The sequence below is a fragment of the Zea mays genome, chromosome 7, assembly GCF_902167145.1.
Source record: "Zea mays cultivar B73 chromosome 7, Zm-B73-REFERENCE-NAM-5.0, whole genome shotgun sequence".
NCBI classification, from domain to species: Eukaryota; Viridiplantae; Streptophyta; class Magnoliopsida; order Poales; family Poaceae; genus Zea; species Zea mays.
The window spans coordinates 183,668,402-183,691,712 of NC_050102.1; the positions used below are offsets into that span (position 1 = coordinate 183,668,402).

The 23,311-nt window shown below is 44.2% G+C and overlaps 1 protein-coding gene across 1 annotated transcript; it reads left to right on the top strand.

The window, feature by feature from the left end:
- The first annotated feature begins 3,982 nt into the window (after nucleotides 1-3,982).
- On the top strand, nucleotides 3,983-6,022 carry LOC100275580 (methyltransferase). The gene has a single exon (NM_001149631.3). It carries the CDS (start codon nucleotides 4,266-4,268, stop codon nucleotides 5,754-5,756), a length of 1,491 nt encoding a protein of 496 aa, NP_001143103.1. The 5' UTR covers nucleotides 3,983-4,265; the 3' UTR covers nucleotides 5,757-6,022.
- Nucleotides 6,023-23,311: the final 17,289 nt, after the last annotated feature.

Here is a 23,311-nt window from a genome sequence, read left to right on the forward strand (position 1 = left end):
AAAATATACTCATCTAGGGATGTAATATGGTTCGGAAAATATCCGTCCGGATCCGGATTTGAAGATGGTGAACACTGGTTCAGATGGAATTTTCGGATATCCGGACTTTTTTCGGATAACGGATACGAATACGGATATTTTGTTCGGATATCGAATTCGAATACAATATGTCTGATATCCGTCGGATATCGAATATCCGGATATTTTCTCGGATATCCGGATATCTTATCCGGATAGCTGTGTGCATTTTGTTGATTTTTTGTAGAAAGAAATTAATAATACACAAATAGCCTCAGAAATTCATGAAAATTTATGGAGGCATACCATATGTCCACATATAATCCTCCAAAATATTTGGACCATAAAATCCACAATATGATAGTATTTCTTTCATTTCACTTTCACCTGTTGTGTGAATTACACGTGAAATCACTCTAAGTATCCAAGTTCACTTTATCATTTAATGTGGAGATTTGAGGTTATATTCTTATAGAATGTTTATTAGTTTTGGTAACTTATTTGCATTTTGATGATTTTATTGAAAATAAATTAATAACACGCACATAGGCTAAAAATTCATGATTTTTTTTAAAAAAACGTGACATTTGTACACATAATACTAAAAAATGTTTGGACTCAAGGAGTGGATACATGATTACAACCATGATATGTGTGTAATGATGTCTTACATGATATCCGATAAAAAATTCGTTACCGACAATATCCGTGTCCGACTAATTCCGTATTCGACACATAGCTATCTGTATTTGTATCCTAGAACATCCGTATTCTATTCGTATCCGAAGCTATCCGTATTCGAATTCGAATCCGAATAAAAATATGGAAACAAATATGGTTTCAGTGATATCCGTCCGTATTCGATCCGATTACATCCCTATACTCATCATATTAACGATACTATATATATTATGAGCAACATTGGAAACTAATAATCGAAAAGGTACAACCCAATATAAAAATGAATCAGTTGGACATCATACCTTGGTCTACGAAGTGTACCAACTCGAATCTTTGAATCCAGGAACTTTTGACGAAGTTTCGAAATGAGAGGAAATGTGCTGCTCTCGGCCAGCAGCGCGGCCGGTTTTATAGGCATCCGTAGCTCGGCGCCAAGATCTGTGGCGCCGAGCTACGATGCCGCGTCGCCGCCACGTCGATGCCAGGTCAGCCCTAGGCGGAGGGAGCCGTTACTGCCACGTTATAGGTCAGCGTCATAGGCTGTGACGCCGAGATGTGTTACCTCGGCGCCACATCCTATGGCGCCGAACTTTGGGTCCAAAATTGCATATAAAATTTTTAGAAATCCAAACGTAAATATTTTTCGAAAATAGGGCTGAAAAAGAAAAAAATCGGTCATACGGAGGGAAGGGGGGCAGGCGGCGGCATGCGCTGCGCACACCCTTAGAGCTTGTGAATCATCCTCATAGCAATCCCATGACATCTGGACAAGACATCTGCGGCTAAGTTTGAATTCCCAGCCTTGTAATTGTAAACAACCCCCAAACTGTAGGAGTACTGGATAGATACAAGTATTAAAATAAAAATAACATAACAGTTCGAAACACGAATAAAAGGTGAACAGACCGAAAAGGAATCAATTTTTTTTCTATTTCAGAAAAATACTTTCACTTCCTGCCTGAAAAAAAAAGGAATGGCAACAAAAGAACTCACGATGCAATGCAATTAAACAGCCAGATATTCCCTTGCATCCCGATGCTCCGTGCTATTAGAACGATGATTTCCATTGCAAAAGGGATATTTACACAATGATTTATCCGCGCAATAATTCGAAAAAAGGTGTGAGGTGTAACAGCTAGCTTACAAGTATTTGGGCTCAACATCTTCTCACAAAGTTGCATCTGGATAACAAATGTTTTAGCGATTCTTCCCCCCTGGAAAATACAAAGCTCATGGTCATAAAATTACAGACGCAAGGTTTTGTGTTTTAACAACTCTTTTGTGTTCAACAAACCATGTATAAGGAGCCAACAAAAACATTTTGTGTTTTAACTAACATGAAGAACTCTGGTGCCATCTTATTGTCGGACGAATGCGATAAATTGCAACGAGCCAATTCAGTTCTCTCATCAATCGATGTACATTCTCAAGCTTCCGATGACATTTATAAAGCAAATAGATCAATCAATCATATGAATGGTCTGGTTGGGGTGACTTTTATAGCCCTCAAACACTCATATAGCCGTTATAACGTATCTGCCGAAATTTGCACTAGCGGACGGTCCGCGGCTAGGGTCTAGACGGTCTGCGACCCTCCAATGGTCGGATCTGACATTACAACAGTTATGTCTGACAACCCAACGACTAGATCAACGATTGTATTCCCCTAGTGACGACTCGCTGATGGTCTGCCCTTGGCCCCGGACGGTCCGCGCTAGCTCTAAAAATCCTTTTGCTCAACTTGTGACCTTCGGGCTGAAGCAAATCAACATAGGCAGACGGTCCACAAATTATAGCCGGACGATCTGTAGTTTATAATCGGACGGTCCGCAAGAAGGGATCGGACGGTCCGAGCACACGTGAATTTCCCAAAATAGTTCCTGTCCGAAATAATCTACATTACTCTGGAAAGTCCGCATTAGGGACTCGACGGTCCGCACTTGGCGATTTCAGAACTTGAGTTTCTAACGTGTCATTGATCTTTGAACTATCTCCTCCAAGTTGCTTTGACTGAACTTTGAGAAAGATTCTATGACTTAGACAAATATATCTAGTGGCTTTTCAACTAGTCTAAGTCATGAATCTTGGACATTTTAATTCTGTAACTCATATTTCTTCTTTTGCTGAAACTAGCTCCAAAATAGTGAATTGTTGATTACAAGCTTTCCAACCTCTTTAGATGTATTGAATAGGTTCCTCGGGGTATTTAGAATTTATCCAAAGAGTAGAACTATTGCTAGTTCAACTATTTCATATTTTACCTGTGAATTAAAGACTAGGGATACTAATTAGTCCGAATGATTGTGATGGTCATCAAGCACCAAGATCAATCTAAGAAATGGTTTAAGGCCATTCCATTTGAATCTTCCTTTTTTTGGTAATTGGTCTCAATATAAACAAAAGCAAATATGAAGTATAAAAATGTATCTGGTTTGCAACTAGTGAAGAGTTTATAAGTTACTAAGATGAAAGAAGTTCTAAGCATTCCTAGTTTTAGTTTATGTTTACAACGTCCCTTTATTAACATGACGAACGTAAATAAGCAGCAAAAATAGGGTCTAAGACGCTTTCAAATTTATACTACAATCCAGAGAAGCTAAACCTTTTCAGTTTCTGATTTTCTAAAAGCAAAAATACGTTCAAAAAGGCGAACCAAATGCACCCTAAGTGGAAAAAACTACTCCTGTATATATGGTCACAAGTTAGATGTCTATACATTGCTATAGTTTCTATATATGATATATAGGTAGACCTTACTTTAAAAAGTATTTATATAAATATAATTATATTTTTTCATTTATTTTATTATTAAAATATATAAAATATATTAGTCAATGTACATCCTTCTTTATATAACACGAATATACCTGAATTATAGTGCTAGAAGCCAAACGTTTTATATCGAGCCTTATTTCTTTTGATATTCCATGTGGTAGAAAAAAATATTCATTAGGTATGCTCGCGGGAGGAGATGACGTATGAAGAAACTCATGTTCATATGGATGGGATCGAAATGGACTTTCAAACAAAACACGAAACAAAGCCTGCGCTAGATGTTTGGGCCCCAGCACCTTCCGTGTGTTTTCTTTCTCGTTTCCATGTTGGGTAAAAAAAAACCTTTAAGCCTTGCCTTGGTTTAGAGCCCAATTTACTCCAACTGCCATTGCCTTTGGGTCGTGGACCAACGGTCGGGTCGGGTCCGCACGGGACGCGGCTGCTGTCAGCCAGCGAGGCCATCCAACCGCCGCAAAAAGCGCGTTCCCTCGGGCCATCTCCTCCTTCCATCATTCCATGGGATTCCCCAAAGCAACTGTCCGATCCCATCGCGATGGCACCGCCGCCGCAGGAGCCAATCCACCGCCACTGACGTAACCCGATCCATGGAAGCACTAGGATCTTCCGATTACCCCCCTCCTCCTCCCACCTTCCTCCGCTCCACCCGCCATATCCTCGCCTCCCTCGTCGGCGCAAACCACACCTCCGCCCGCTTCTGCTCCCGCTAGCACCACCACCAGCACCGGACCCCTTCCCTTCGCTTCGCCTCCCTCACCAGGGGTGACGGGGGCATGGACCCCTCCTCCCCGCCGCGGCGCTGCTCCCTCCTCCTCCGCCTGCTCCTCCTCGCCGTCGCCGCCCTCGCGCTCCGTCTCCTCTACGGCGCCTTCCTCTCCGTCTCCGCCGGGCCCGCAGGCTGGCCGCTCTACCGCCCCGCCGCCACCGCCACAACCACCACGCGGAGGAGGACCCACGTCGTCCAGGCCGACGTCCCGTCGCCGGAGGTCTGGCGCACCCGCCACTGGCGCAGGGCCGTCGACTACCACGCGGCCATCCTCGCGCCGCACATCGCCGCCGGCGCCCTCGCGCCCGCGTCCCGCGCCGTCTGCCTGGGCGGCCCGCAGGAGGCGCTCGCGATGCGGGAGCTCGGCGTCGCCAAAGCCGTCGCCGTCGGCAGGAGGCGTGCGCCACCGCTCGTCGTCGCGGGGGGCGACCGGAGACTGCCGTTCGACTCGTCGTCCGCCGACTTCGTCTTCGCGGGGCGCGCCCTCGACGCCGCCAAGCGCCCGGCCGACCTCGCCGCCGAGGCCGCGCGGATCCTCAAGCCCGACGGCCATCTCGTCGTGCTCACGTCCAGCGCCGCCGACGCCTACAGCCTCCGCTCGATCCAGGCGCTCCTACCGACGCTCCGCCTCGTCCAATCTCGCGAGATCGACGCCCAGGACGACGGCGACTCCTCCACACTCAGGGAACTTGTCTTCCAGAAGAATCCCCATCCTACGGGCACGGGCGCGGGCAATTCATCAGTGAACAACTGCTCGGTTGGGGATCACAGGCGCCAGCTCCTCGCGCACGCCGAGCCACTCATCCAGGAGGAGCCGCTCAAGCCGTGGATCACGCTAAAGAGAAACATCAAGAACATCAAGTACCTCCCGGCGCTGGCCGATATCAGCTTCAAGCGCCGGTACCTGTATGTCGACGTTGGCGCGCGCAGCTACGGCTCCAGTATCGGCAGCTGGTTCCGCAAGCAGTACCCTAAGCAGAACCACACCTTCCAGGTGTTCGCCATCGAAGCTGATCCGGCGTTCCACTCTGAGTACGCGGCAAAGAAGGGTGTCACGTTGCTTCCTTACGCAGCCTGGGTCAAGAACGAGACACTCAGATTCGAGATCAATGGCGATCCTGGAAAGGAGGACGAGGCCAAGGCCAATGGCCGTGGCATGGGGCGCATCCGCCCTGCTACCGGGAAGAAGATGAACGGCGAGGTCAGGAGTGTCCCTGCGTTTGACTTTGCCGAGTGGTTGAGGCAGACCGTGACGGAGCAGGACTACGTGGTGATGAAGATGGATGTGGAGGGGACCGAGTTCGATTTGATCCCGAGGCTGTTCGACACGGGCGCAATCTGCTTGGTCGACGAGCTTTTCCTGGAGTGCCATTACAATCGGTGGCAGAAGTGCTGCCCTGGTGAGCGGTCGCCCAAGTATGAGAACACCTACGAGGAGTGCTTGGACCTTTTCAGCTCGCTGCGGGAGAGTGGCGTTCTCGTGCATCAGTGGTGGTAAAGGCTTCACTGGTAATTTCTCCGGTACAGCCGTTTGGAAATACTATATTGCAGCGCAGATAGAGTCCAAAGACAGGTGACAAAAGGTTTTGATTTCCACACTGTATTCATTTTTTTATGCTGTTTAGATTGTGTTGGTTAATTTTAAAGGAGTAAGGTGAAGTGGAGTGAACGAAATGTACTTAGGGGGTAGTTGCATTCCCAGTAAAAAATCAATGTGCCTTGCAAACAATTGGAATGAATGAATGATACACACATGATTCAAAGTATCAGTGTGAACAGCTGACATGCTATACTCCAGATTGCTGGCAAATTACATTGACATTGTTTAGGAAAAGATAATTTCTTGCTGACTAGTGCATAGTAGTATTTTCAGATGTAGAGGGCAACCTAGGGCGTGTTTGCCGTCATGGCCTAGCAGCCCGCCATGGCCTAGCAGCCTGGCTGCAGCTCCCATGTTTATGTCGTCTGGCTTTGCTCTTGGGGTGTATGCATGCAAATTTAGCTTCTCAGTCTGGCTCCACAGAAACTCCACAGAAACGAGATCAAGGTCCATTTTCTAGGAGCCTAGCTGCTCATGACGCAAGACTTTCGTATTTAGGTAGTTTTATCTTCTAGTCTGGCTGCCTACTTTGTGACAAACACTAGCTCGTCTGAGCCTAGTTTATATGGTACAAGTGTGCAAACAAAGTGAGTTACAGTAGCCGGAATATGCTAACCTCAGCCTGGACCAATTGAACAGGCCGAGCCGACCAGCCACTGGGTCGCAAACACACCCTAGTTTTTTCTTGCTAAAACGTGCAGAAGGCTTGTAAAATCGAGCAAATGATAGAGAGTCTGTGTGCCTTGTATATGCAGCTCGAAATAATTGTTCAGATCCCGGTCCCCTGCACGTTGCTCAAGTGACTTTTTCTTTTCTCTTAGTTTGGTCTAATAAGCATTTCATCTGACAGGTCCCATGAATTCAAGTAAGTAAATCAAGATCACTGACTTATCTGTTAAAGTGGAAGCTTTTTGGTGCTGCTACTACATGACTGGCCCCATGTAGTATTATGCAGGACTGATGCAGTTTGCACAAAATAGTGCGCCATTTTACGGTCTAAATTATTCTATGTGTCTTAGGAGAGGCCCAAAACAAGAATCAAAATATAATACCAAGGTTCCAAATTTGAACAAGTTAGAAGGGTTATCGAGGCGTTAGGCCCTAAGCTTTAGGGTCGTTGAACTATAGTGGATTGGTTCGACGCTTCCACGTTGACAGTTCGAGAGCACCCGATCTGTAGATCACGTGAATATCATAATTGGACCAATGCATTGAGTTTGACGATTTGTGAGATTAGGCACAAGAGTTAAACCAATCGGCCACTACACTTTTCCTTGTCCCATTTAATAGCCAAAGCAACCTACATATAATGTGATAAGGATCCATTGAATAATGAGGGACTTAAGAGACAGATTTCGTGAGATTAGTAAACTCATTAGTGCAAACAAGAGTGATTAGTGTGGACACATTGATATCGTTGGTCTTGTTAGAGTCAATTGAGAGTATGATTATTACTACTCTTGGTGGTCGATATAACCTAAACAGTTTGGTGGTGATCAGGGTGCAACTATTATGTAGAGAGGTTGTGGGTAACCCAGCTCGAGATGTGTACACATTTGTGAGCGATTCGCTGTGTTGGAGAAGCGAAGAACCAACTCATAGAGAGCACTTGGTCCTTGCGCGGATCAAGAGGGAGTGCCACACTTGCATAAGCGCTTCAACGAGGATTAGTAGGACTATCAACTCTTGGAGACCTCAAGAAAAACTTGAGCGATCCTCAAAACTCTTGCATTACTTTCTGTAATTATATTTTTGTAATTTACTCCAATAACTTACTTTCTTAGAATTGTCTTGATAGCATACGGTTGGAATTAGGGTGCAAAACTTTTGTATACACATTACACACTTGATGAAGTTGATATTATAATTAGGATTTAATTATCACAAGAATATTTAGAAAAAAAACCTAGTTCATTCCCTCTTTAGTCTCATGCTCATTTGTTTAGCACTTAAGATTAACCACTTTAAGTTATGATGTCTTGTGGGGATGGACCATCTCTTGTTTTCGAGGGTACAAATTTTCATATTAGAAAATTCATATGAAATACCTTGAGGAGATAGATACTAAAGTTTTTAGAGCCACGACTTAAGAGCTTCCAAAACATAAGGATGCCACAAATTTTATAGGAGATAAAATATATTATGGGAAGTGAAATGTCAAGGCCAAAAACACTCTTTATTGGCCTTTGCAACGATGTATCAAATAGAGTACACAACCATAAGGGCGTACATACTCTTTGGTTTTGGTCTGGTATTTGTGCAGGACATGAGGGAACCTAGAGTGAGCATGAGGATTGTTACCGTATAGTTATGAGGAAATTAATTTATTTCAAAATGCTTTGTTATGAAAATGCTAATAATATTTACTCATGTCTAAATATCCTTTTAGATGAAGTGGACAGATTGGGACTCACACAACAAGATGTGGTGAGGAAAATTCTTAGGGGGCTTAATGCACTAGAGCTAATAGTTAGTTGACAAAAAATGCTAGTAAAATTAGCTAGCTATCAGCTAATTTGTTAAGCTATTAGCTAGACTGTTTGGATATCTTAGCTAATTTTAGCAGCTCAAACACCCTCTCAGTGTGCTCCTAATCGACATGTATGACCACATCGTGGTTGCGCTTTATCAAATGAATCTTTCCACTACTACACCAACCTGAGAAAGATGAGGTGTATATGAACATTCATGACCGAGAAAACTCTTTTTCGAACAAGAATAAATATTTAGCTCTCAAAGTGTCGGTGTGTGTGGATCCGTGGACCTAACCAACTAGTGAAATAATGTCGCGTGCCTCAGACCCAGATGGTGATGTAAGTTGACACATATATTTTATCTTGATTGGGGCTAGAAGAGGCCCTACTTTTAGCGGAGGGGGGTCGTGGGGGAGCAGGTAGCCGAGGTTGGGCTCGAGCGAGGCAGCCTCGGCCTAGATAACATCGACGAAAGGACGCCTGACGCCACCAACCCCTCCACAGAGACTACTGACAACGAGATGGCTACAGAAACTACAGGACCAATGTCAAGACAACTTTAAGCCATATGGGATGAATTACCATATGCTTTTCACCATACTCATCAGTATTCCAACAACTACGACTCAGACAACACATCCACAAGGTAGGCTCGAGTACGCGTCCGAGCCCCTCATCATGGCCTCAGCTCTCTACTCGGTCAAGATGCAAGATACAGGGGGCCAAACGTCCTCCCCTTGATCCAAGTCAACCGCAAGCACAAAGGCCATTCTGGCGACCATGCTGCTAAAGGGCTTGGACTCACCTCCTTTCCCATTTACGACAAACCTTGCGCTCCTAGGTCCCTCCTTGAGGCTATAAAAGGAGGAGTCCAGGGCTTCCAAGGGGTGGAGAACACTTCACAAATTTTCGCCTCACAACCGATATTGGCACTTGCCTCAATCATCTTCAGAGACTTGGGATTCACTCCCTCTCTTGACTAGCTTATACTCCTACTACAAGCATTTAGGTACAAGATAATATAAGTCACACCCCCCTCTACTGGAAGTAGGGCTTTCTATTGCCCGAACCAGGATAAAAATTGTGTCTTCTTGCATCACCCATCTAGACCACGGCATACAACACTAATTCACTAGTTGGTTAGGACCCTCGGGTCAAAACACCGACAAGTAACATTACCCAAAACCAAGTTGATCAATACTTAATAATAAGTAGAACCATATTATTTCTATGCTAAAGTATATAAATTATTGGTGTCGTTCGGTGCTTCACGCGATTAGGAGGAAGTCAAAACGATCGGGGAGCCTGCCCGCGATGTGAGGCGGCTCTGCGACAAAAAGATAACTCCGATGACAAAAAGATAACTCCGACTACCTTCCTCGCGCCTCGGCGAATCTCCTGGCCACCACCAAGAGTAGAGGAACAACGAAGACGAAGTACAAGTGTGGTGGCTATCGCTTCTCTCTCTCTATCCCGATCTTTGTGTGCTCCAGCGGTGGTGTAGGACTCCTTGGTGCAGCGTGTTGAGCGACCGGGGTATAGGTGCCCAAACGGGCGGACCGGATCGGCCCAGCCCGGCACAGGCCCGTTAGGCCTGACGGATAATCGGGTCGTGTCTGACCGGCCCACGTGCCGCAGCCGTGGCCCAGGCATGGCACGGTCTGGTAGTCGTGTTGGACTGATCCGTTAACTTGGTCACGTTCTCCCATTAAATCAGAAAAAATAGTAAAAAACTGTGAGACCGGGGTATAGGTGCCCAAACGGGCGGCCCGGCCCAGCCCGGCACGGGCCCGTTAGGCCGGACGGATAATCGGGTCGTGCCCGACCAGCCCGCGTGCCGCAGCCGCGGCCTAGGCATTGCACGCCGGCCTGGTGGTAGTCGTGCTGGGCCGGCCCGTTAACTTGGCCACGTTCTCCCATTAAATCATGAAAAATAGCAAAAAAATTATGCTTAGTGAGGTTATGAACCCACGACCTCACTCTATATAAGGTTGAAAACACTAAATGAAATGAGACTAACCAGTAGAACTCTAGTGTATTTATTGTAAATAGCAAATATAAAATGTAAATATATATACTATGTTTTATAAAATAAAAATATATAATCGTGCCGGGTCGGACCGGTAGTGCAGGCCGAGGTAGCAGCCCGAGCACGGCACGGCTCTTGTGCCGGGTCCAGCCTGGCACTATTAAACAAAGCGTGCTTCGAGCCGGCCCGTCAGTCATGGCCCATTTGACCATCTATAGACTAGGGGGAGGGAGGGAGGTGCAACTTTGGCATTTTGTAGTCATGTGGACGCCGCCCGGGGTTGTTGCAATGCCCAACGATTAGTTGCATGATCTGTGCGACCTGTAATAACCTGAGATGGAAGAAGCACCTAGAGTGTAGGCCCTTTGGCGGTGAGTAAGCCAAGCGCGGGGTAGGGAGGGGAGGCTGCGAGCGGGGCCTGCTTGTCGGCGCTTTATGCCGAGTGAGCTCGCGGGGTGTGCGAGACTTAGGCTGTCTGCAGCGCTCCCCCCTTCCCCTCCCCTCCCCTATCACTGTACACGGAATAGGGGTTACTGTTCACCCCTTGAAGCCGCAGCGCTCGTCGCTACGCGCCCCCCTCCGCCGCGACCCTCTTCTCTCTCACGCCAGATGCAGAGCGTCACTGTGCACTCCCCCTCCACTGCTTCACGCGGAAGACTCCGCCCGCGCCACCGACCGGAACCTTCGCGGTCGTCTTCTCTCCCGTTCGAGGCGTCTGCGATTCGGCGATTTCCGACGAGGCGGCGGCGATTCGTGCGCGGTAAGGTTGCGACCGCGCCGGTCCCCATCGGGGCTGTGGAAGACGAAGTGGAGTTGGTGACCAACCAGCTCCGGTCGCGACCGAAGACGAAGCGGCCGCAAATCCGGCTCCGTCGAGGTTCCTCGCGAGCGCTTGCTTCGTTTGCCGCTCCGAGCATCGACGCCTTCATCGGATCTGGAAATCAACGCTTGGATTCCTCTTCTCTCCGCCCAAATCTTCGGATCTTCAGGTACGCCCTTGGACTCCTATTGTTTATGTTCTTCTTGCGCACATCTTTGAAGAAGTAATTAGTACAGCAATCCACTAATCCTTTGAACCGTAAGTGATTTCATCCGAGAAGTCCCAATTAATCCCCAGTTCAAATAACTCCACGGATCTGGTGTGCCTTTTAGGGTTACACATTTGTATGGTACTCACCCGCTGAATGTCGTCCATACTTACTCGAACTAAATATGGTAGTGCTTAGTATTACGGCCAGAAGTTCTGCAGATTCCATTAATTTGTAATCCCTACACTACGGACTCACTTGGATAGTGCCTTAAAGTGTCAAGTCTTCTCGGAATTAATTTTGGATCAACACTTTCCACAACAACAGCTCCTTTTACTAAAGTACCAGACATATTCATGGTAGGGTCAGGCAAAATGTGTTACCTTAGGCAACGAAGGGTAATGTTCATTGTTTATTAAACTTCTTCAAACTGTCATCAACATATCAGAGGGTCCATTACTTCTGTAGTTAGTATGAATGATGTTCATTCATATTGTTAGGTGTATGTCAACCCTTATTCTATTCCTCTACTTGATCCCAAATTTTTTTGTCACCCTTGTATACGACTGGAGGATACATAAATAATGAGGACCTTGATATAATAGGTTTGTATATTGTTACAACAACTAATTTATGTTTTCTTGTAGTAATGTGTACAACCCTCACGTATTTCACAATATCTGACCATGAACATTTTGTTTTCTTCAGCAACTTATGGTATGAGCACAGAGTTCTTTATTATGTACATTATGTTTGTGCTTCCATGGAGTACATAGCTTGTTTTTTCTATCCTTCAATGTTTTGTACAACCCTCACATTAAAGTAATGTTTCTGCTTACATGGAGTGCATTGCTTTTGTTTTTGTATCCTTCAATGTTTTGTACAACCCTCACATGAAAGTTTTGTTTCTGCTTTACATTGAGTGCATTGCTTGTATATTCAGTCCATGAACACATGATACGACAACAATATTTATAAGTCAATAGGCAGCTATGACAAACATCTGTATACCCTACTACTCCATTTTATTTAATTCTCATTGTCACATGTTGCCCTTACCAGTCATAACATTTTCAGTGTTACACTTCTATAAATATGTTATGTTCCATGCTGCTATATGACTGCTACATTTCAAATCATTACATGTCGCAGGCAACATAATTGTTAATGCTTTTGGGATGTATTAAATTTGTATAGCCTTTATGGTTCATAAGGAAATGCTAGTGTTTGTTCATATATTATTCTTTGCAGCACAGTTCCGAATGGCATCCTCGAAAGAAGATACCATGAAGTCTTTGGTTAAAGTACTTGTCGACTGTGTCGAGGATGCCACAAAATCCCTTCGAGGATTAGTAGATCATGCATTAGACCACATGCATGACGAAGAGATATTAGCTAGAACCCTCTTTGCCATGAAAGAAAAACTTGATTTGCTTCACCAAGATGCCTTAGAGGCAAAAGTCCAAGCTTTTCCTGAAATTGCTAAGTACGAGGGGGATGACATAAGTGTTGAACCGACATCTCCTTCGACCCCTCCAACAGTTACTGAACCATCTGTCGACGAAGAGGAGTTCTACTGCCCGGATGTGAGTGACGAGTGGTACTTCAGCGACTCAGATAGGTCAACTCGTAATAGCTATTGGAATATTTATTAGTTCAATGTATTCCACCAGTAGAAGCAGGATAGGCTTTTGAACATCCAAGTACTCGGGTTCTCCTACTTGTCATGTTGTCGAACTAGTCGTGTGATGTATGTCTAAGTCTCAATGCTACCTCGTCACCTTAAGTTATTATGATGTTAAGATCGTTGTAGTATGTGAACTATGTTGACTCTTAAATGGTCTGCTGGTCCTCCTGAATAAGTTCATTACATTATGGTATTATTATTTGTCTGTCTTCATATGCTTTGTCTTAAGTTTAACGTACCTCGTTTTGTCGATTGGCTTCACTTTATAACATATGACTAAATGTGTGCCATCTCCACATATCCTAGCATGGACCCTGCCAACAATGCGACGTCGTCGCAGGCGATGTCAAATCCCTCAAATGCCCAGCAATTTCCACCACCACCCCCTTTATGGCCAACGGGCTACATGCACCAGAATCCTGTCGATTGCAACATCATGGGAAACATTAATTTTCCTAGTCCTGGTCAAGGTCCAACTACAATGTGGGCTCCAATTCAGCCAGGGAATACTAGTTCCCAATCTACCATGATCCCTGCTTCCCAATCTGCACTCTATTGGAATCACTACATGAATTTTGTGAGGAACCCTCTAGGTTCAGTTGGAGTCAGTCCATACACAGATTCTTATCCAGCATCACATACAAGTACACCATTGCAGGGTTCGAACACTATACCTCAAATGCCTGTACACTTAGAGTCAGATGCTGAACACAGTGTTCAGGACATCAATAGTCCAGGGAAAAATGCACCTCCAGTTCAAAAACAAAAGAAATCCAAGGAACAAAACTTTACAGCACCAGAAGACATACTCCTATGTACTACATGGTTGCAAATAAGTAGTGACCCTATTGTCCATACTGGACAAAGGAGGGAGGGTCTCTGGGCCAGAATTGAAAAAAGGTACAATGAACAAAGGGGGGAATTTCCTTGTAGACTTAACAGAGCACTTAGCAGTAGATGGGACAAGATAAGGGTTGATGTCAGTAAATTCTCTGGATACTACGCTAGAGTCCTAAGAGAGAAACAAAGTGGTCTAAGTGACGAGGATAAGGTACGAGTATTCAAACGATGATTTTATGTACTACATGTGTCTGTGTTGCGACTAATTATATATGAAATTCCAATTTTGCAGACATCGAAGGCAGCTACTTTGTTCGCTCATGAGGAGAACAAACCATTCCATTATATGCACTGCTGGCATCAATTGAAGGGGTAGCCGAAATGGGAGAGCATATGTCAAGGACACTCGTTTAGAGGATTACATGCAAGATCAATACCATCTTCGGGGTGTCCATCAGTGGAAGCACCGGAGACTGACAGTGGATCCGCTGGGTTGACAGGAAAAAGGTCCCGTGGGCGTGATTACAGTAAAGCTGAGAGAAAGAAAGGTGCTTCTTCTTCGTCCCCTGAATACTTAAGCCGATTAAAAAAAATTACTGAGAAACAAATACAGAGGTCCATAGAAAAGGAAAAAAAAGAAAAGAGCACTGAAGAAGACAGGGAGATACAGAAGAAGAGATTGGAATTGGAAGCCCAAAAGTTAAGCATTCGACAAAGGGAACTCAAACTTGAAGAACTTGAATCGGCAAACAAACGTTTGCAGATGCTTCTGTCGACAAACGAAGAAGATGTAGATCCTGAAGTTTGGATTGTCATGAAGGAACAGAAAAAAATTGCAGCAGTTTATATTTACTTTTGAGGCATCCTGAACGGTTCTGTTACATGTGCGCTTGTGTTGTTGAGACTTGTTGACACAATTTATCTTAGGTCGTTTAAGAAACTATATTTTCGAGAACACTATTTGTTTGGTCGAACCAGTGTATGTTAAGTTGTTTGCTGTTGTATTAGACAATAATGAACTCGGATGTGATAAATGTTTGAACATGATTAGTGCCTATTGAATGGTATGTTATATATTGTACAAGAAAACATGAATTCTGATGTTCTGTTGTAGGTGCTACACAAAATCGAAGTATGTCAACACATATGTAGCCGGCTGTCTGGACAATTTCGGAAACTTAGCTAATTTATTCGAATACTTAGTAAGAGGAAAAGACATTACAAGTACTGAATATAAGTGCGAACTAAGCAGCTACGACACATAATTATTACATACTTCCACGGCGAGCCCATAAATGCTCGACAAGATCATTTTGAAGTGAGCACGATCTTTCTTGGCGACGTAGATCAAAGTGGTTAATAACCCATTCAGCCCGGCCTTCCCCTATAATTTGAGATGAATCAATCCTTGAAGAGTTGTCTCTGAAATCAATGTTTGCAGCAAATGGCCCTTCGTCTTCGTCGATCATGTTGTGCATGATGATGCAAGCCGTCATTATCTCTGTCAAACGATTACGATCCCAACCATAAGCTGGTCCACGGAGCACCGCCCACCTGGCTTGAAGAACTCCAAATGCACGCTCAATATCCTTTCGGCAACTTTCCTGCATCTGAGTGAAATAGACTTTCTTTTCCTCGTATGGGTGTCGGATTGCTTTAACAAAAGTAGGCCAGTTGGGGTAAATACCATCAGCTAGGTAATAACCGAAGTTGTATGCATGACCATTAACTGTGTAATTGACAGGTGGCATTCGACTAGAAGTCATTGGGTCAAATACGGGGGATCGGTGGAGCACGTTAACGTCATTGTTTGTCCCAGGCATGCTAAAAAAGCATGCCAAATCCATAGATCATACGATGCAACTGCTTCAAGTATCATCGATGCCCTACCATTTCGCCCACAAAATTGACCTCGCCAAGCCGTTGGACAGTTCCTCCACTCCCAGTGCATGCAATCGATGGAACCCAACATGCCAGGAAAACCCCGCGACTCACTATTATGCATGATGCGAGTAATGTCATCTTGAGTTGGAGTGCGTAAATACCAGGCACTAAAACATGCAATGATTGCGCGACAAAAATGATGAAGGCATTCCCTAGCCGTTGATTCCCCAATTTGAATATACTCGTCTACCGCATCAGAAGGTAATCCATAAGCAAGTATCCGCATCGCCGCACAAACTTTTTGTAATGGTCCTAGTCCGGGCATACCAGTTGCGTCAACTCTTTGTGTAAAGTAAATATCGTGTTGTTGAAGACCATGCAGAATGCGGAGAAACAAAGGCATACTCATGCGGAACCTAAAAAAAATGGTATTGCATAATTGTCATAAGTTGAACAAATCATAACCTAAGACAAATGTATGAAGTGCGTACCTTCTACGAAACACATGGGGTGGATACACTGGGTTAGCGCCGAAGTAGTGATGTTGGATGAGGGTTTCTCCCGCGAAATGATCTCTGTGAATGACACGGCGGGGTAAACCCGACCGTAGGCGGTGATGTCGTTGAGCCGCAATGTTGAGGGTTAGTAGGTTGACAAGCAAAAGAGTTTCGTCCTCACTATCACTCGAATCACTCGAACCAAACTCATCTTCCGTATGACTCTGAGACATACCGAACTATGGATAACTTGATTCACTCAGAAGTATGGGCGAAGAATATGGAAGAGGTTGATTCAATATATATAGGGGAGAGCAAAGGGCGGGGGAAGATGAGGGCTTCCATTGAAAGCCAACCGTGGCTTCCTATGAAAGCCAACGGTGTCTTCCATCGTAAGACAGTCGTCGCTTGCACCGTACGACTGGACGGTTTGTCTTCCAACGTAAGTGTGCTTCAGAATAGTTCGTGCCAATATCAATGGAAAATTTCCGCATACCGCAAATGTTAATTAATTTTACCATGGTACCAATGAAATATTTAATTGTAATGATGTAAGAAGGATTACAATTAAATAATATAATATTTGTTTTTTTACATAGTATGTCTAAATTAAGAGGAATAATAAAAAGTAATTTTTTAAAACAAGTATCATCTGGTAATCAATACTTGTTCAAACAAAACAATAAAAATAAAAAAAGAAGTTGGTTATGTTAGTTATAGGGAAATGTATATTTAATGAGTAGAGTGATATGTAGGGTAAAATTTAGGGGGAACGGTTGCGGGACGAGTAAATATAGGGGAGAGAATCTTGCTGACGTAGCTGCATAGTAAGATTTAGGGGGAACGGCTGCGGACAACCTTAGGCTCCACAGGTGGAAACTGGAGTAGAAGTGGGCGAGGACTAAGGGCCTGTTTGTTTACCCCCCAGATTATATAATCTGGATTAAATAATCCTAAGAGGCAAACAAACAGTCCAGCTTATTTGCCCAGATTATATAATCTAACCCCTTAGATTATGATAATCCATAAGCAAGTGAGGAGGTGCTTATTTCAGATTATTTTTTTCCCACTTCCCCACTACCCTTTCAAGTTTCCTAGAAATTACCCACCATTGCCATTATAATCCACCGAATCGTTTTTGCGCCTAGTACTAGTCAATTTGGGGATGAAGAAGGTGACATGAATGCCTTCCGTGATAATATTGCTAATGCAATATTTGCCAATGTCAATTGAATTTTTTTTCATATATGAGTTTCAACCTAGTACAAATATAGAGGGCATTCTTGTCTTCCTCATACAAAAGAATCTTATTAACAACTCAAATAATCTGGGTAAACAAACAGGACTACTCAGATTATATAATCCAGATTATATAATCCAGATTATATAATCCTCCAAAAATAATCCAGATTATATAATCCATGGGGGTAAACAAACAGGCCCTAAAGATTTGGCCCAGGTAAACATGTGAGTTTTCATTTCTTTCTTTTTTCTGTTCTAATTTCTATTTTATTTTCAAATTTAAGTTTAAATTCTAATTTTTAATTATGAGTTTGGCTAATCAAATGCAACAACCACAAATACCACCATGATGCACAATTATTTAATTATTAATTGCTTTAATCAAACCCATAATTATTTATATGCATAGTGAAAGGGAATTAGGCTTACACCTAGTCCCTAATTAATTTTGGTGGTTGAATTGACCAACACAAATAATTGGACTAACTAGTTTGCCAGAGTGTATAGATTATACAGGTGTAAAAGGTTCACACTCAGCCAATAAAAAGACCAAGTTTTGGATTCAACAAAGGAGCAAAGGGGCAACCGAAGGCACCCCTGGTTTGGCGCACCGGACTGTCCGGTGTGCCACCGGACATGTCCGGTGCACCAGGGGGACTCAGACTCGAACTCGTCACCTTCGGGAATTTCCAGAGGCACTCGCGCTATAATTCACCGGACTGTCCGGTGTACACCGGACAGTGTCCGGTGCGCCACGGAGAGCGGCCTCAGGAACTCGCCAGCTTCGGGAAACTCCAACGGCTAGTCCGCTAAAATTCACCGGACATGTCCGGTGTGCACCGGACTGTCCGGTGCGACCCTGGAGCAACGGCTACTCGGCGCCAACGGCTACCTGCAGCGCATTTAATGCGCGCTCTGCGCGCGCAGAAGGCAGGCGCGCCCATTCCGGCGCACCGGACAATGAACAGAAGTTGTCCGGTGTGCACCGGACACCCAGGAGGGCCCACAAGTCAGAAGCTTCAACGGTCAGAATCCAACGGCAGTGATGACGTGGCGGGGGCACCGGACTGTCCGGTGTGCACCGGACTGTCCGGTGCGCCATCGAACAGACATCCCAGCCAACGGTCAAGTTTGGTGGTTGGGGCTATAAATACCCCAACCACCCCACCATTCATTGCATCCAAGTTTTCCACTTCTCAACCACTTACAAGAGCTAGGCATTCAATTCTAGACACACCCAAAGTGATCAAATCCTCTCCAATTCAACACAAAGCCCTAGTGACTAGTGAGAGTGATTTGCCGTGTTCATTTGAGCTCTTGCGCTTGGATTGCTTTCTCTCTTTCATTCTTTCTTGTGTTCAATACTCACTTGTAACCAAGGCAAGAGACACCAATTGTGTGGTGGTCCTTGCGGGGAGGTTTTGCTCCCGGTTGATTTGAGAAGAGAAAGCTCACTCGGTCGGAGGGACCGTTTGAGAGAGGGAAAGGGTTGAAAAAGACCCGGCCTTTGTGGCCTCCTCAACGGGGAGTAGGTTTGAGAGAACCGAACCTCGGTAAAACAAATCCTCGTGTCTCACTTCATTATTTGCTTGCGATTTGTTTTCACGCCCTCTCTCGGACTCGATTATATTTCTAACGCTAACCCGGCTTGTAGTTGTGTTTATATTTGTAAATTTCAGTTTCGCCCTATTCACCCCCCCTCTAGGCGACTTTCAATTGGTATCAAAGCCCGGTGCTTCATTTGAGCCTAACCGCTCGAAGTGATGTCGGGAGATCACGCCAAGAAGGAGATGGAGACCGGCGAAAAGCCCACTACAAGCCACGGGAGCACTTCATCGGAAGAGTCCCGCACCAAGAGGAAGGAGAAGAAAAAGAGCTCCTCCAACAAAGGGAAGGAGAAGAAATCTTCTTCGCACCACAAAGAGAAAAAAGAGAGATCTTCCTCCCACAAGCCACATCGGAGAGGGGACAAGCACAAAAGGATGAGGAAAGTGGTCTACTACGCAGGGATGAAAACGGGACGGGTACCCGGAACGGGTATCGGATACGGGTACCAAAACGGGACGTAATTTCGGATACGGATACGGGTATTTTGTTTGTCGGGACGGATACGGGTATTACCCGGATATTGAACCTCGGATACGGGTAGGATACGGAATCACTAATACCCGGTCAGTACCCGAAAATCCCGGGTCGGATACGGGTACCCGGAATTCGGGTACCCGTTTTTTCTTTTTCTGCATAATATAGTTATAAAATCATAACTTTTACATATGAAATCGGATGAAGATAAAGTTTATATGAAAATTGTAGAGCTTGAAGAGATCTATGATTTTGTAATACATCATGTTTTTGTTTAAACAATATTTTAATGATTTAATTGTATTTTGATGATTTTCTATGACAAGAAATTAATAATACATAAATAGCCTCAAAAAATTGTGAAATTTTACGGAGATACAACGTATGTCCATATGTAACCATAAAAAATGTTTGGATCATAAGATCTATAAGATGCCCACATTTCTTTCCTTTCACTTTCACTTATTTGTATGAGTTACATGTGAAATTAGTGTAAGTATCCAAGTTTCAATATAATCAGTACTTCACTTTATCATTTTTATACGAGGACTTGAGTTATCTTCATATAAAATGTTTATTAGTTTTTGTAACTTATTTGCAAATTTTTAGAACTAGAATATTTTATGAATTTTAAATATTGCGGTGTTGGTTCTACAATGTTCTTGTGATAAGCAACTTTGAACTGCATGATGTCAATTTTACCGGTTTCCTTTCTTACATCTGATGTATCATATACATGATTATGTATTGCTTAACTTATGGATGGTTGGACAATTAATATCATCGGATGAACTACCCGACAATTATCCGGTACCTACCCGAGTAGTATTCGTTATCCGTTTCTTACCCGTCCGGATTATTACCCGGCCCCGTCCTGTATCCGTCCCGAATCTTAACTACCCGTATCCGGTCCCGTATCCGAGAGAAATACATTAGGGTAGGATACGGGATGACCCTATATCCGGCTGTATCCGTCCCGTTTTCATCCCTACTACTACGAGACCGACACTTCATCAACATCGACCTCCGGCTCCGATGCGCCCTCCGTAACTTCTAAACGCCAAGAGCGTAAGAAGTTTAGTAAGATCCCCCTACATTATCCTCGCATTTCTAAAAATGCACCTTTACTTTCCGTCCCATTAGGCAAACCACCAACTTTTGATGGTGAAGATTATGCTAGGTGGAGTGATTTAATGCGATTTCATCTAACCTCACTCCACAAAAGTATATGGGATGTTGTTGAGTTTGGTGCACAGGTACCATCCGTAGGGGATAAAGACTATGATGAGGATGAGGTGGCCCAAATCGAGCACTTCAACTCTCAAGCAACAACAATACTCCTCGCCTCTTTAAGTAGAGAGGAGTATAACAAAGTTCAAGGGTTGAAGAGCGCCAAGGAAGTTTGGGATGTGCTCAAAACCGCGCACGAAGGAGATGAGCTCACCAAAATCACCAAGCGGGAAACAATCGAGGGGGAGCTCGGTCGGTTCCGACTTTGCAAAGGGGAAGAGCCACAACACATGTACAACCGGCTCAAGACTTTGGTGAATCAAGTGCGCAACCTCGGGAGCACAAAGTGGGACGACCACGAAATGGTTAAGGTTATTCTAAGATCTCTCATTTTCCTTAACCCCACTCAAGTTCAATTAATTCGTGGTAATCCTAGATATACTAAAATGACCCCTGAGGAAGTTATCGGGAATTTTGTAAGTTTTGAGTGCATGATCGAAGGCTCGAGGAAGATCAACGAGCTTGATGATCCATCCACATCCGAAGCTCAACCCGTCGCATTCAAGGCGACGGAGGAGAAGAAGGAGGAGGCTACACCAAGTCGACAACCTATAGACGCCTCCAAGCTCGACAATGAGGAAATGGCGCTCGTCATCAAGAGCTTCCGTCAAATCCTCAAGCAAAGGAGAGGGAAAGACTACAAGTCCCGCTCCAAGAAGGTTTGCTACAAGTGTGGTAAGCCCGGTCACTTTATTGCTAAATGTCCATTATCAAGTGATAGTGACAGGGGCGACGACAAGAAGGGGAGAAGAAAGGAGAAGAAGAGGTACTACAAGAAGAAGGGCGGCGATGCCCATGTTTGTCGGGAGTGGGACTCCGACGAAAGCTCTAGCGACTCCTCCGACGACGAGGACGCCGCCAACATCGCCGTCACCAAGGGACTCCTCTTCCCCAACGTCGGCCACAAGTGCCTCATGGCAAAGGACGGCAAAAGGAAGAAGGTTAAATCCAACTCCTCCACTAAATATGAATCGTCTAGTGATGATAATGCTAGTGGTGAGGAAGACAACTTGCGTATCCTTTTTGCCAACCTTAACATAGAACAAAAAGAAAAATTAAATGAGCTAATTAGTGCCATCCATGAGAAGGATGATCTCTTGGACTCCCAAGAGGACTTCCTAATCAAGGAAAATAAAAAGCATGTTAAAGTTAAAAATGCTTATGCTCTAGAAATTGAGAAATGTGAAAAATTACCTAGTGAGCTAAGCGCTTGTCGTGAGATGATTGACAACCTTAGAAATGAAAATGCTAGTTTAAATGCTAAGGTTGATTCTCATGTTTGTAATGTTTCAATTCCCAATCCTAGAGATAATAATGATGATTTGCTTGCTAGGATTGAAGAATTAAACATTTCTCTTGCTAGCCTTAGATTAAAGAATGAAAATTTGATTGCTAAGGCTAAAGATTTTGATGTTTGCAATTCTATTATTTCCGATCTTAGAGATAAAAATGATATTCTTCATGCTAAGATTGTTGAACTTAATTCTTGCAAACCCTCTACATCTACCATTGAGCATGTCACTATTTGTACTAGATGTAGAGATATTGATGTTGATGCTATTCATGATCACATGATTCTAATTAAGCAACAAAATGATCATATAGCTAAACTAGATGCTAAAATTGCCGAGCACAACTTAGAAAATGAGAAATTTAAATTTGCTCGTAGCATGCTTTATAATGGGAGACGCCCTGGCATTAAGGATGGCATTGGCTTCCAAAGGGGAGACAATGTCAAACTTAATGCCCCTCCTAAAAATTTGTCTAACTTTGTTAAGGGCAAGGCTCCCATGCCTCAGGATAACGAGGGTTACATTTTGTACCCTGCCAGTTATCCCGAGAACAAAATTAGAAGAATTCATTCTAGGAAGTCTCACTCTGGCCCTAATCATGCTTTTATGTATAAGGGTGAGACATCTAGCTCTAGGCAACCAACCCGTGCCAAGTTGCCTAGAAAGAAAGCTCCTAATGCATCAAATGATCATGACATTTCATTTAAAACTTTTGATGCTTCTTATGTGCTTACTAACAAATCAGGCAAGGTAGTTGCCAAGTTTGTTGGGGGCAAACACAAGGGGTCAAAGACTTGTGTTTGGGTACCAAAAGTTCTTGTGTCTAATGCCAAAGGACCCAAAACCGTTTGGGTACCTAAAGTCAAGAACTAAAATTGTTTTGTAGGTTTATGCATCCGGGGGCTCAAGTTGGATACTCGACAGCGGGTGCACAAACCACATGACAGGGGAGAAAAAGATGTTCTCCTCATATGAGAAAAACCAAGATCCCCAACGAGCGATCACATTTGGGGATGGAAATCAAGGTTTGGTCAAAGGACTTGGTAAAATTGCTATATCTCCTGACCATTCTATTTCCAATGTTTTTCTTGTAGATTCTTTAGATTAC